This window comes from Chaetodon auriga, chromosome 2 (genome assembly GCF_051107435.1).
Source record: "Chaetodon auriga isolate fChaAug3 chromosome 2, fChaAug3.hap1, whole genome shotgun sequence".
NCBI lineage: Eukaryota > Metazoa > Chordata > Actinopteri > Chaetodontiformes > Chaetodontidae > Chaetodon > Chaetodon auriga.
Window position 1 is genome coordinate 17,198,613 of NC_135075.1, and position 13,475 is coordinate 17,212,087.

At 41.3% G+C, this 13,475-nt stretch overlaps 1 protein-coding gene across 1 annotated transcript; it reads left to right on the forward strand.

The window, feature by feature from the left end:
* Positions 1–1,228: 1,228 nt before the first annotated feature.
* On the forward strand, positions 1,229–12,650 carry LOC143338430 (myosin heavy chain, fast skeletal muscle-like). The gene is made up of 40 exons (XM_076758805.1): positions 1,229–1,283; positions 1,554–1,769; positions 1,998–2,141; positions 2,227–2,383; positions 2,486–2,513; positions 2,602–2,713; positions 2,790–2,882; positions 2,988–3,051; positions 3,151–3,249; positions 3,360–3,463; positions 3,853–3,991; positions 4,130–4,248; positions 4,452–4,601; positions 4,701–4,871; positions 4,970–5,276; positions 5,428–5,498; positions 5,602–5,689; positions 5,766–5,883; positions 5,993–6,116; positions 6,218–6,354; positions 6,538–6,793; positions 6,891–7,133; positions 7,222–7,398; positions 7,722–7,867; positions 7,965–8,055; positions 8,141–8,530; positions 8,611–8,737; positions 9,170–9,288; positions 9,383–9,579; positions 9,663–9,846; positions 9,935–10,100; positions 10,472–10,596; positions 10,679–10,987; positions 11,080–11,283; positions 11,367–11,492; positions 11,663–11,833; positions 11,918–12,022; positions 12,125–12,220; positions 12,309–12,440; positions 12,570–12,650. Exons 2-40 carry the CDS (start codon positions 1,566–1,568, stop codon positions 12,588–12,590), a joined length of 5,814 nt encoding a protein of 1,937 aa, XP_076614920.1. The 5' UTR covers positions 1,229–1,283; positions 1,554–1,565; the 3' UTR covers positions 12,591–12,650.
* The last annotated feature ends 825 nt before the right edge of the window (positions 12,651–13,475 follow it).

Genomic DNA, 13,475 nt, shown 5'->3' on the forward strand with positions numbered 1-13,475 from the left:
ACCACTTCAGCATTTCTTCTATCCTCTCCAATGGAAAGGGTTCCTCACGGCTGCTTGCCCACACTTTTAAATTTCTCCAGCTATGTGCAGCCTCCTTGGTAAAACCAAACACTTGCCATCTATGACAACATCTTCTGTCCCATCAGATACTACAGACTTAGGATAAGCAAAACTGATTAGAATTAAATTCTCTACACACAGTCAACTTTGATATACTCTAAAGTCCTCAAGGTGATTCATAAAACATAAAGGAAGTACAGCTGGAATCCATCACTCAGTTGCTCTACATTTAGGGACTGCCTCAGGCTCTCTTGTGTGTCCTGTGAGAAGAATAAGAACAGCTGTTGGCACTGTTGTGAGAAGTAATCCCTTGGTGATCCTTCCTTTTCTTCAAAGCTCACTGGCACTCATTTCACTTTTGAATCATTTCTGACTTGTAAGGACTCTGAAACACTACACCACTGACTTTTTAAAAAGTTCTCCAAAGCATGGCAAGGGGCTACTGTTGTGCCAGGGAGCATAAAAAAGATGCATTAGTCACACCTTTGGACTGCCTGTAACTACTGACTTGACCATGAGGAAGGACGGAGCCAACTTCACATCTGTACCTTGCTTGCATAAACAGTAGTATCCTCAAGCAGAAACAACTTCATATCTGCAATATACCTTAGTATGCATTCGATTCATAATTGAAAAAAGACATATGGATATATCTCAGGATGTTTCTTCCATTTTCTTTTTTCTTTTTGGACAATTATTACAAAAGCCAACGGTGAAGGCAACACAACAGCCTGCTGTAACGTCATTTCAATAATCATAATCATATATGACGATTCTGAGAAACCAAAACCTCCATTCCCAACTAATTCTAAGCCTGACAAAGATCTGTCATTAAAGACATCCCATAAACTGTGTAATGGGACAGCTAGAGGAAATAGCTGCACACGCATTATGCCAGGCAACATGACCAAATACAGCAACACACATGTGATAGGTCTCCCATCACTCTATATAAAAGGGACAGCTAACATCCACTGAGGACAGGCACCCAGCAAAGGTAAGTTTGTTCATAGCTCAGCTGTAGATATTCCACTCATTACCATGTACCATTTGTATCAAGCAAATGTAGTGAAAATACAAATAAAATCTAAAAGATAAATACTTGCACTTCATTTTCCTCACCTTATTTTAAAATAAAGTGTGAAAGGTTGTGTTTGTTCCTTTTTTCAGAAGTCTGCACTGAAATCTGCCAGAAAAAGCCCTTCTCACTGGTGTCATCCAAGGTAAATCAGGCATCGTGTTTGTCCTGGAAGATAACTAATAGTGCATACTTACTCTACACTGTGCAGCTTGTCCCTTACAAACATCACAGTGTTGTTAGTACTTTGATAAGTTCTACTACACCAGTAGTTACCTGCATTAACAAATCTCAATGGTAGAACATTCATCTGACTATAGTAATAACAGACACTGGAGTCATTACTTGGCTGCCCCTCTGTGTACTTTCCTGGCATTTAAAATGAATGACTATTGTCTTGTTTACTCTCGTGCAGTAAAAAGTCACCATGAGTTCAGACCCGGAAATGGAGTGTTTTGGCGCGGCGGCCATTTACCTCCGGAAGCCAGAAAGAGAGAGAATTGAAGCTCAGAACACTCCCTTTGATGCTAAAACAGCATACTTTGTGACTGAGCCCGGAGAGATGTACCTCAAGGGGAAGCTTGTTAAGCGAGAGGGTGGCAAAGCCACCGTGGAGACTCTCACTGGGAAGGTGAGAATGGAGGCAGTAGAATTACATGTTTTACTGAACCTCAGATTTCTGATGTGGAATCTGGACTGTCACAACATATGAACTATTTGAAATTAAATTCGGTTGATAATAAGAAAAAATAATTGTACTGTCAAAAAATGTTTTGCTGACAGACTGGTGAATAATGACACACCAGTGCTGGATAGTAACTAGTCACAGTAGCTTATTTCTGTTCTGTCTCTCTGACAGTCTATCACTGTAAAAGAGGATGAAGTCTTCCCCATGAACCCTCCAAAGTTTGATAAGATTGAGGACATGGCCATGATGACCCACCTCAGTGAGCCTGCTGTGCTGTATAACCTCAAAGAGCGCTATGCAGCATGGATGATCTACGTGAGTCTGTCCTGACCATCACATCAGTAGATAAACACATGACTACAGGAAGATGTGCGTTGGTAAAAATCCTCTGTGTCCACAGACCTACTCAGGGCTGTTCTGCGTCACTGTGAACCCCTACAAGTGGCTCCCAGTGTATGACTCAGGGGTTGTGGCAGGATACAGAGGCAAAAAGAGGATTGAGGCTCCACCCCACATCTTCTCCATCTCTGATAACGCCTATCAGTTCATGCTCCAAGGTATCTGTCAGTTTGTAAGATTCTGTGTGTTCAGAAATACAGCAGCCGCACTTCAGGAGAATTCAACTCCTAACTGTTGTCCAACAATTTGATGTCTTGCAGATAGAGAGAACCAGTCAATCCTGATTACGTAAGTGACAATTTCATATCATCTATAAGTGCTGACAGCAGTGTTGATATTACACTAATAATGTTTATGAACACATCTCTCTACCTAGTGGAGAATCCGGTGCAGGAAAGACTGTCAACACCAAGCGTGTCATCCAGTACTTTGCAACAATTGCAGTGGCTGGAGGAAAGAAAGCAGAACAGGTTACCAGTAAGATGCAGGTAAGAGAAGTTGAACGGTATAAATATGAAAGAAAGCTTAGTATTGTCATATTGACAAAATAAATGTTATTTCTAGGGGTCACTGGAAGATCAAATCATTGCAGCAAACCCACTGTTGGAAGCTTACGGTAATGCCAAGACTGTGAGGAATGACAACTCTTCGCGTTTTGTAAGTTCTTCTTTGGATTTCTCGTTGATTTTAAACTGTTTCCTATTTTGTGACAACAATCATTGGCTGTGATGTAAATGTAAACGTTAATCTGTTCTTGCATAGGGAAAATTTATCAGAATTCACTTTGGGACAACTGGAAAGCTGGCTTCAGCTGATATTGAAACATGTAAGATTTTCTGTGAAACTCATAAAACATTATCTGATTCATTATACCGTCAGTTCTTCCAGATGTGCGTCACAGAAAACTTTCCTTAAATCCACACAGATCTGCTGGAGAAGTCTCGAGTGACCTTCCAGCTGTCTGCTGAGAGGAGCTACCACATCTTCTATCAGCTCATGACAGGCCACAAACCGGAGCTGATAGGTGTGAGATCAGTGAATAACATTGTCAATTATCTTACAGCATGTGGAACAATGTCTTATATATTTCATGCACTCTGTTATATTTGCATATGTTTTCTCACATTTCTTCAGAGGCTCTCCTGATCACCACAAATCCATACGACTACCACATGGTCAGTCAGGGGGAAATCACTGTCAAGAGTATCAATGACACTGAAGAATTCATTGCTACTGATGTAAGGGCAACTTTTGATGAGTCCATTTACAGCTATTACTTATTACTGCTCATTATTATAATACACCAAGATACTAATTTATTACAGCTCTGCATTAAAACATACCTTTATGAAGCTTAGTTGATTCAACTCTGTGGCATTTTTGAGACAGTAATTTACAGCAGCGGGACGGCATTATATGAAGTGTTTCTAGTGCCCTTCCCCGTTAAATTGTCAGGGAGGTCAAGTCATCAGTAATTCTTAAAATTAATTTAAATTTATCAGCAGCTAGTGAGCAGGAAATACAATAAACTAATCTGTAGGTAAGGTGGATTACAATTATGTGATAGATGCTAAAAAAGACAACAGAAATAATATGCGGTTGTGTTTTAAAATGACTATTTTCACAGACTGCCATTGACATTCTGGGCTTCAACGCAGAAGAGAAGGCAAGCATGTACAAGCTGACTGGAGCTGTGATGCATCACGGAAACATGAAGTTTAAGCAGAAGCAGCGTGAAGAGCAGGCCGAGCCCGATGGCACTGAGGGTGTGACACCCACACACATTGAGCTTTAATGTAGATTTCAGGTTTTTGCCACTTGAAAAAGAACCTGCGATTTAGAAGTACATTCATGAAGTCACCCTAGATGGGTTTTGAAGATAACTATCTGTGTCCTTCTTTTAGAGGCTGATAAAATCGCCTACCTCATGGGTCTGAACTCTGCTGATTTGCTAAAAGCACTATGCTACCCCAGAGTGAAGGTTGGGAATGAGTTTGTGACCAAAGGCCAAACTGTCCCTCAGGTATGGGATGTCAACAAGAAAACAAATGGAAAAAAAAAAAAAAAATTAATATGTAAAACAGACTGTCTTTCATTTTCATTTTCAAGTAGTTAATTTTTAACTCTGTGTGCTTTTCAATCTGTTTAATCCCTGAAAGCCTGAATCAGTTGTGTTCATTTTGACAACATCTCTGTTGATATTGTATTATTCTTTTGTAAAATCAGGTCAACAATGCCGTCATGGCTCTCTGCAAGTCTGTCTATGAGAAAATGTTCTTATGGATGGTTGTCAGAATTAACGAGATGCTGGATACCAAACAGCCCAGAAGCTTTTTCATCGGCGTCCTGGATATTGCTGGGTTTGAAATTTTTGATGTAAGTATGCTTGGCTGATCTTATGAGAGTACAAACTATTTATTTTTATGAAATTTGTATAAAGGCCTTTGCTGACCTTTGCTATCTTAATTTCTTAAGTTCAACAGCTTGGAGCAGCTGTGCATCAACTTCACAAATGAGAAACTGCAACAGTTTTTCAACCACCACATGTTTGTGCTGGAGCAAGAAGAGTACAAGAAAGAGGGAATTGAATGGGAGTTCATTGACTTTGGTATGGACTTGGCTGCCTGCATTGAGCTGATTGAGAAGGTACCACAGGAGACATTTTTAATAATGATGAAAACATGATTAATCCCTCCATATTTGATCAGATTTTAATGTTGTGTTATTTGTGCTATTGTCAACAGCCAATGGGCATCTTCTCCATCCTTGAAGAGGAGTGCATGTTCCCCAAGGCGACAGACATCACCTTCAAGAACAAACTGTATGACCAGCATCTTGGTAAAAGTGCTCCCTTCCAGAAACCCAAACCTGCCAAAGGCAAAGCTGAGGCCCATTTCTCTCTGGTCCACTATGCTGGCACTGTTGACTACAATGTTACTGGCTGGCTGGATAAGAACAAAGACCCCCTGAACGACTCAGTGGTTCAGCTCTACCAGAAGTCTTCATCCAAGCTGTTGGCTCACCTCTATGCATCTCATGCCTCTGCAGAAGGCAAGTATGATATAAATTTGGAGCCTTCTTGAGTTGTCATTATATTTGAAAATACACTGGCTGATTTGCGGCCTAAGTACAAGAATACTGTTGAAATGAAGATGTATTACATTTGATAGTTAATAATTAAAATCTGATCTGCGAGGTGCAGCTGAGGGTGGTGGAAAAAAAGGTGGCAAGAAAAAGGGTGGGTCTTTCCAGACGGTATCTGCTCTGTTCAGGGTAAGAATCACAAAGGCTTGCCTCACTGCATAACTTCAATACAACACAGATACCACTCAATTCCCAAATGCTGCTACACAATTTGAATTTTTCCATATTTCAGGAGAATTTAGGCAAGTTGATGACCAACTTAAGAAGCACTCATCCTCATTTTGTACGTTGTTTGATTCCAAATGAATCAAAGACTCCTGGTAAGTCTAATATTAATTAACACATTTAAACATGACTGCAATTGCAACACACGACTGATTTTGGCATGTCTTTAAGGACTCATGGAGAACTTCCTGGTCATCCACCAGCTGAGGTGTAATGGTGTGCTGGAGGGTATCAGAATCTGCAGGAAAGGATTCCCCAGCAGAATCCTCTACGGTGACTTCAAGCAGAGGTATTTACCAAGATTGACCATATTTTTCTGAATTCTGTCTTGTACATTTTAAGCTGATTATTACATTATACATACATTAGTCATTGTCAATTAATCTCCCTCCAATTAGATACAAAGTATTGAATGCCAGTGTCATCCCTGAGGGGCAATTCATTGACAACAAAAAGGCCTCAGAGAAACTCTTGGGCTCGATTGATGTTGACCATACTCAGTACAAATTTGGACACACAAAGGTAATCAGTTTGCCTGTTATGGGTGATTTTTCTTGAACTACTAATCCTGATACTGCAAGTAAGGGTAACAATTCATGTGAAGAAACACTTTTTTGTTTTAGGTGTTCTTCAAAGCCGGTCTGCTGGGAACTCTGGAGGAGATGAGAGATGAGAAGCTGGCTGAGCTGGTCACAATGACTCAGGCTCTCTGCAGAGGTTTCCTGATGAGGAGGGAGTTTGTCAAGATGATGGAGCGCAGGTACTGTACATATTTAAAGCAGCTTCACATGTCAAGGGGCAACTGTACACTTGTAGATGACAATTTGATTGTGATTTTCAAGCCAAAGATTTTATCTTAAAATCCAATCCATACTTCATATCCATACAACTTTATGAATCTGAATGAATCTGTTAATTTACTTTAATACCTGTTTTCGCCCAGGGAGGCCATTTACTCCATCCAATACAACATCCGCTCATTCATGAATGTCAAAACCTGGCCATGGATGAAGCTGTACTTCAAGATTAAGCCTCTGCTGAAGAGTGCAGAGACTGAAAAAGAGATGGCGCAAATGAAAGAAGACTTTCAAAAGACTAAAGATGAGCTAGCAAAGGCTCTGGCTAAGAAGAAAGAACTGGAGGAGAAGATGGTTTCTCTGCTGCAGGAGAAGAATGACCTGTTGTTGCAAGTGCAGTCTGTAAGCTGATCACCACACTGCTTGCCCATGTCTACTAAATATCCTCCATCAATTACTGATTTGCCAATGACATGAACCTGTGTGCATTGACTTTTAGGAAAGTGAAAACCTCAGTGATGCAGAGGAACGGTGCGAGGGGCTCATTAAAGCAAAAATCCAGCTTGAAGCCAAACTCAAAGAGACAGCTGAGAGACTGGAGGATGAGGAAGAGGTCAATGCTGAGCTGACTGCAAAGAAGAGGAAGCTGGAGGATGAGTGCTCTGAGTTGAAGAAAGACATCGATGACTTGGAGCTCACCCTGGCCAAAGTGGAAAAGGAGAAGCATGCCACTGAGAACAAGGTTACAGGACAAACTTTTTAATCCTGTAGTTCAGCTTCAGAGTAGATTGAAATGCATCGTTAATTCAAAGTGCTGTAAACTTTTATAGGTCAAAAACCTGACAGAGGAAATGGCTTCTCAAGATGAGACCATTGCCAAGTTGTCCAAAGAGAAGAAAGCCCTCCAAGAGGCCCATCAGCAGACCCTTGATGATCTGCAGGCAGAGGAAGACAAAGTCAACACTCTGACGAAGGCCAAGACCAAGCTGGAACAGCAAGTGGACGATGTGAGTAATCGACATTTTAAAGTTTTCAGCTAAACTTACTAATAGTAATTTTAAAAAGATCATCCAAAAAAAAATATTTGCCAAAATTATTTTTCTGATGATTTCAGTCCTGAACAATTTGGTGATACAACACTTATTGAGCAGCAGGACATAAAGTTTGTTACCTTGCTGACTTGCTGAAGGTGTGCAGCCTGCAGCTTTCTCTAACAGCTCACTGTGGCTCCATCTTCTGCCATTATTCTCTGTAATATTAAAACTGGTCCACTGACGAAAATATGGAAAATTATGACTTTAATTTTCTGAAAGAAATATTTTGTTGATAGCTTGAAGGTTCTCTGGAGCAAGAAAAGAAGCTCCGTATGGATCTTGAGCGTGCGAAACGTAAGCTTGAAGGAGACTTGAAACTGGCTCAGGAATCCATAATGGACCTCGAGAATGACAAACAGCAGTCTGAGGAGAAAATAAAGAAGTAAGAACTACCTGACACTTACTTGAAGTAAATTATCTCATGAAAGGCACCACCTGAACCCAACTTTTATATGCTGAACTGATTCTATCCCCTCCAGGAAGGACTTTGAGATAAGCCAGTTCCTGAGTAAGATCGAGGACGAGCAGTCTCTTGGAATCCAGCTACAGAAAAAAATAAAGGAGCTTCAGGTAACAGCAAGCCTGAGTTGACAGCAATAGGAACATTCAAATATCTTGAACATCATCAGTTAAACTTAAAAGCTGTATGTTCCAGGCTCGCATTGAGGAGCTGGAGGAGGAGATTGAGGCTGAGCGGGCTGCTCGGGCCAAGGTGGAGAAGCAGAGGTCTGATCTCTCCAGGGAGCTTGAGGAGATCAGCGAGAGGCTTGAAGAAGCTGGCGGAGCGACAGCTGCTCAAATTGAGATGAACAAGAAGCGCGAGGCCGAGTTTCAGAAGCTGCGTCGTGATCTTGAAGAGTCCACCCTGCAGCACGAGGCCACCGCTGCAGCTCTCCGCAAGAAGCAGGCTGACAGCACGGCAGAGCTGGGAGAACAGATTGATAACCTCCAGAGAATCAAACAGAAGCTGGAGAAAGAGAAAAGCGAGTACAAGATGGAGATCGATGACCTCTCAAGCAATATGGAGGCTATCGCCAAATCAAAGGTTGCGAGTGCTTACGTTTCAGACAGAGAACACAAAATAATGGAAATATTTTCATACTAATACATGTTTTCTTTTTCCAGTCAAACCTTGAAAAGTTGTGCAGGACATTAGAAGATCAGCTGAGTGAGCTCAAATCCAAGAATGATGAAAATGTTCGTCAGCTCAACGACATGAGTGCACATAGAGCAAGACTTCAAACTGAAAATGGTATGAATATCATGAACATCAGGTATTGGGAGGTTCACTATCCTGCAGAAACTTGGTTCCTACACTCTGAACCAAATCTATATAAAATTCATTACTTAGCAACCCCAATGTACTCTGTGGTAATAATACTAAAGTCCCCTGTATGGGACTGAATGCTAATAGTAGCAACATCATAAACAAATGAATACATCTTTGCAACAGCCAGTTATATATTCAGGTGAGATTTCTGTATGTCTTCATGAAGTTGTTTACTTCCAAGGTTCCAGCTCAGGAACCTACACACATAATGATGTTTTTGCCATTTCAGTACACTATACATTTTGTATATTAAATCATTGTTCTAAGGATACCTAAATCAAACCTTCACTCACTTAAGTCGGCTGTTTCACTTTTGCTCTGATGCATATTAAGTCCATTAATATCTTTAAATAGGTGAATGTACACGTCAGCTGGAGGAGAAAGAAGCTCTTGTTTCTCAGCTGACAAGAGGCAAGCAGGCTTACACTCAGCAGATTGAGGAGCTGAAGAGGCACGTAGAGGAGGAAGTTAAGGTAACAGTCCTTGAAATCAGCGGGATAATCACAGAGGAAAAGGCCACCAGACGACTGGTATCAAATATTAATCAGGCACTCATTTGGATTATAGGCCAAGAACGCCCTGGCTCATGCTGTTCAGTCAGCTCGTCATGACTGCGACCTGCTCAGAGAGCAGTATGAGGAGGAGCAGGAGGCCAAAGCTGAGCTGCAGCGTGGAATGTCCAAGGCCAACAGCGAGGTGGCTCAGTGGAGAACCAAATATGAGACTGATGCCATTCAGCGCACTGAGGAGCTGGAGGAGGCGAAGTAATGAAGTCTTGAAATCACAAGTTCCACATGCTTTCATCCTGTAAATCATCATAAAACCTGTTTACTGAATGTTTCAACAGGAAAAAGCTTGCCCAGCGTCTTCAGGATGCAGAGGAATCCATCGAGGCTGTGAATGCAAAATGTGCCTCTCTGGAAAAGACAAAACAGAGACTGCAGAGTGAAGTGGAAGACCTGATGATCGACGTGGAGAGAGCTAATGCTCTGGCTGCTAACCTCGACAAGAAGCAAAGGAACTTTGACAAGGTCAGATATTCATTCATGCTCTGTGTGCTTAGATGAAGACCATAGACTTGTGAATTACTGAAACATGTGGGTCTTTTTATGTTTTCAGGTTCTTGCAGAGTGGAAACAGAAGTTTGAGGAGAGCCAGGCAGAGCTGGAGGGATCTCAAAAAGAAGCTCGTTCTCTCAGCACTGAGATGTTCAAGCTGAAAAATTCATATGAAGAATCTCTGGACCACCTGGAGACCCTCAAGAGGGAGAACAAGAACCTGCAACGTAAATATTTTGACAAGCAGAATCCTCAGATAATAAAGTCACTACTTAACTCATTTGTACAATGAATTGAGAGTGGTCTGATTGAGGAGTTCCACAGTTCTTTTAACTGTTTTTCCTTTGCACAGTCAAGACATTACCCTTTTCTAAAGCTTTGTCATGTGCTTTGTGTAAAATGACAAGTGTGGACAAGTGTGCCCCCCAGTGGGCCAGTAGGTTTGATGTGCATGGTCTTAGAGTTCAAAACATCAAATGCGATATAATATACAGCTATCCATGAAAGTACACATATACAGTACATTAAATCTAAATGTCTACCAAAGAGACAATACATTTAATTAAACTCACACCTGCTTATAACTTGTTCCTTCCAGAGGAGATCTCTGATCTAACAGAGCAAATTGGGGAGAGTGGAAAAACCATTCATGAACTGGAGAAAGGGAAAAAGACTGTTGAATCGGAGAAGACTGAACTCCAGACTTCACTTGAAGAGGCAGAGGTACAGACTGGCAAAATATCTCATTAAACACAATTTCAAATGATGCTAGAGCTACACAACACAATATACTTTTTTTGTCAAGGCTACCCTGGAGCATGAGGAATCCAAGATTCTCCGCATTCAGCTTGAACTCACTCAAGTCAAGAGTGAAATTGACAGAAAACTTGCAGAGAAGGACGAGGAGATTGAGCAGATCAAGAGGAACAGCCAGAGGGTGATTGAGTCCATGCAGAGCACTTTGGATGCTGAGGTCAGGAGCAGGAATGATGCCCTGAGAATCAAGAAGAAGATGGAGGGAGACCTCAATGAGATGGAGATTCAGCTGAGCCATGCAAACCGCCAGGCAGCTGAAGCCCAGAAACAGCTGAGAAACGTGCAGGGACAGCTTAAGGTTGGCTATTAATATGCAACTTAAAGAAATACATCTACATGGCCCAAACATATGTACATTTCTAAATGGAATTTGTGTTATCTTGAATTCAGGATGCCCAGCTGCACCTTGATGAGGCTATTAGAGGCCAGGAGGACATGAAGGAGCAGGTCGCCATGGTGGAGCGCAGGAACAACCTGATGCTGGCTGAGATCGAGGAGCTCAGAGCTGCACTGGAGCAGACGGACAGAAGCCGCAAAGTGGCTGAACAGGAGCTGGTTGATGCCAGCGAGCGTGTGGGGCTGCTGCACTCTCAGGTAGATAAAGATTCAAAGAATGACATGTGAAACACATGACAACTCAAAATGACTGTATTTAATCCCAACTATTATTTGATTAGAATACCAGCCTCATCAACACCAAGAAGAAGTTGGAGGCTGACCTCATTCAGATCCAAGGTGAGGTGGAAGATTCTGTCCAGGAAGCAAGAAATGCTGAAGAAAAGGCCAAGAAGGCCATCACTGATGTGAGTCAACCTGACACTTCACTATATAATTATGTACAATATAGTGTGACACATGTCAGACTTTAACATTGTACAAGTCTTTTGAGCCATTTCTCCACTGGATCTAGTGCTCTAGTTGTTGAAACCTTAGAACACAATATCCAATAAGAGAAAATTCAATAACATTTCAGGCTGCCATGATGGCTGAAGAGCTGAAGAAGGAGCAGGACACCAGCGCTCATTTGGAGAGGATGAAGAAGAACCTGGAGGTGACAGTGAAGGACCTGCAGCACCGCCTGGATGAAGCTGAGAATCTGGCCATGAAGGGCGGCAAGAAGCAGCTCCAGAAACTGGAGGCTAGAGTAAGTGTAACGAGAACTGCTGTATTAATACTTCCTGTAAGCCAGGACAACATTTTTAAGTTGCTGCATTCTTCTTCACTCAAGGTTCGAGAACTGGAGGCTGAAGTTGATGCTGAACAAAGGCGTGGTGCTGATGCTATTAAGGGAGTGCGGAAGTATGAGAGAAGAGTAAAGGAGCTCACCTATCAGGTAAGTCGCTATTCGCAACACTAATACTTAAACTGCTGCTACTCATGGTCATAATAGTATCATATTGTATTGTAATGTTCTATAATCCCTGATTTCCAACAGACTGAGGAAGACAAGAAAAATGTCGCCAGACTTCAGAATCTGGTGGACAAGCTGCAGCTGAAAGTGAAGGCCTACAAGAGACAGGCTGAGGAGGCTGTGAGTACCCCTAATTATTATAACAGCACACATCCTGAAAATGTCACTCCTTCCACGGGTTTTGACTTCAGTGTGGCTTATCATGCAGGAGGAGCAGGCCAACAGCCACCTGTCCAGGTACAGGAAGGTGCAGCATGAGATGGAGGAAGCTCAGGAGCGTGCTGACATCGCTGAGTCTCAGGTCAACAAGCTGAGAGCAAAGAGTCGGGAAATTGTCAAGGTAAAAAAGAACAATTTGAGATGAATCAGTTTTGTAGGAATGCTCATTTTATACATCACAACCAAACTTTGCAAGTACATTTAGATGATCTGGCCAAATGTTTTACTTGCCATTTTTCTGTCATTTCAGACCAAGGAAGGAAATGAGTGAGGAAGATATCAAGGCTACACAATATCAAGAAATCATACAATATGAGTATCTTGTTATTTGTTTCTTCTGGCCTGTCAAGTCTGCTGTGATAAGAAAAAGTCAATAAAAGGTAGATAGTCTGTTGCCTGTCGTTGTCTTTCCTGTCACACCATTCTTACATACTGAATGTTTTCAAGCCTTTGGGCGCTTACACTATGATTCATTATGTCATTTAGACCAGGTGAATACACAAGTAATCTGCACAATCAAACATAAAAATCAAATATTGTCAGATATAGTACATGGCCATGTACACCAATTACAACACAGTATGCATATGTCCCCTGGGTCCAAGTTTGTTCAAGTTCATTGATTTACTGCATGTTAATCTCACAGGACTCAGGCTTTAAAGAAAAAGAGAACATGCAAATATTCACTGCTTCTAATAATTTGGGTCCTCAAGTTCCAAATATGCCTTTGTAATTAAGCAAATTAGGACTCTTTTCCTGAATTAAAATTTTATACTTGGTAAACTTAAATATGCATACACTCTATGCATATTTGTATTTGTACTTGTTATATTTGTAACTAAGTATGTTTATTTGTTTAAAAAGTCCTCTCAGAACTGCTCTTGATAATTCCACGAAAATCCCATGTGTGACAAGTGGGCTGTCTGTAGGCCAAGTTTTAGCCTAAGAATAATAATCAAATGATTGGTAATGTAAAAAATAAATAAATAAAGCTGTAAAATGGGAGATAGATCTTTGTCTGAGGCTTTCTGTCTCTAACCCAAATGGAGGTGAAATCACCCATTATAAAAGATGGCACTTCCAGGCAAATTGTTGACTGTTATATAATTAGTTCTGTGAATTATCTTCCCACCTCGTTGCATAGGGTGCAGATTCT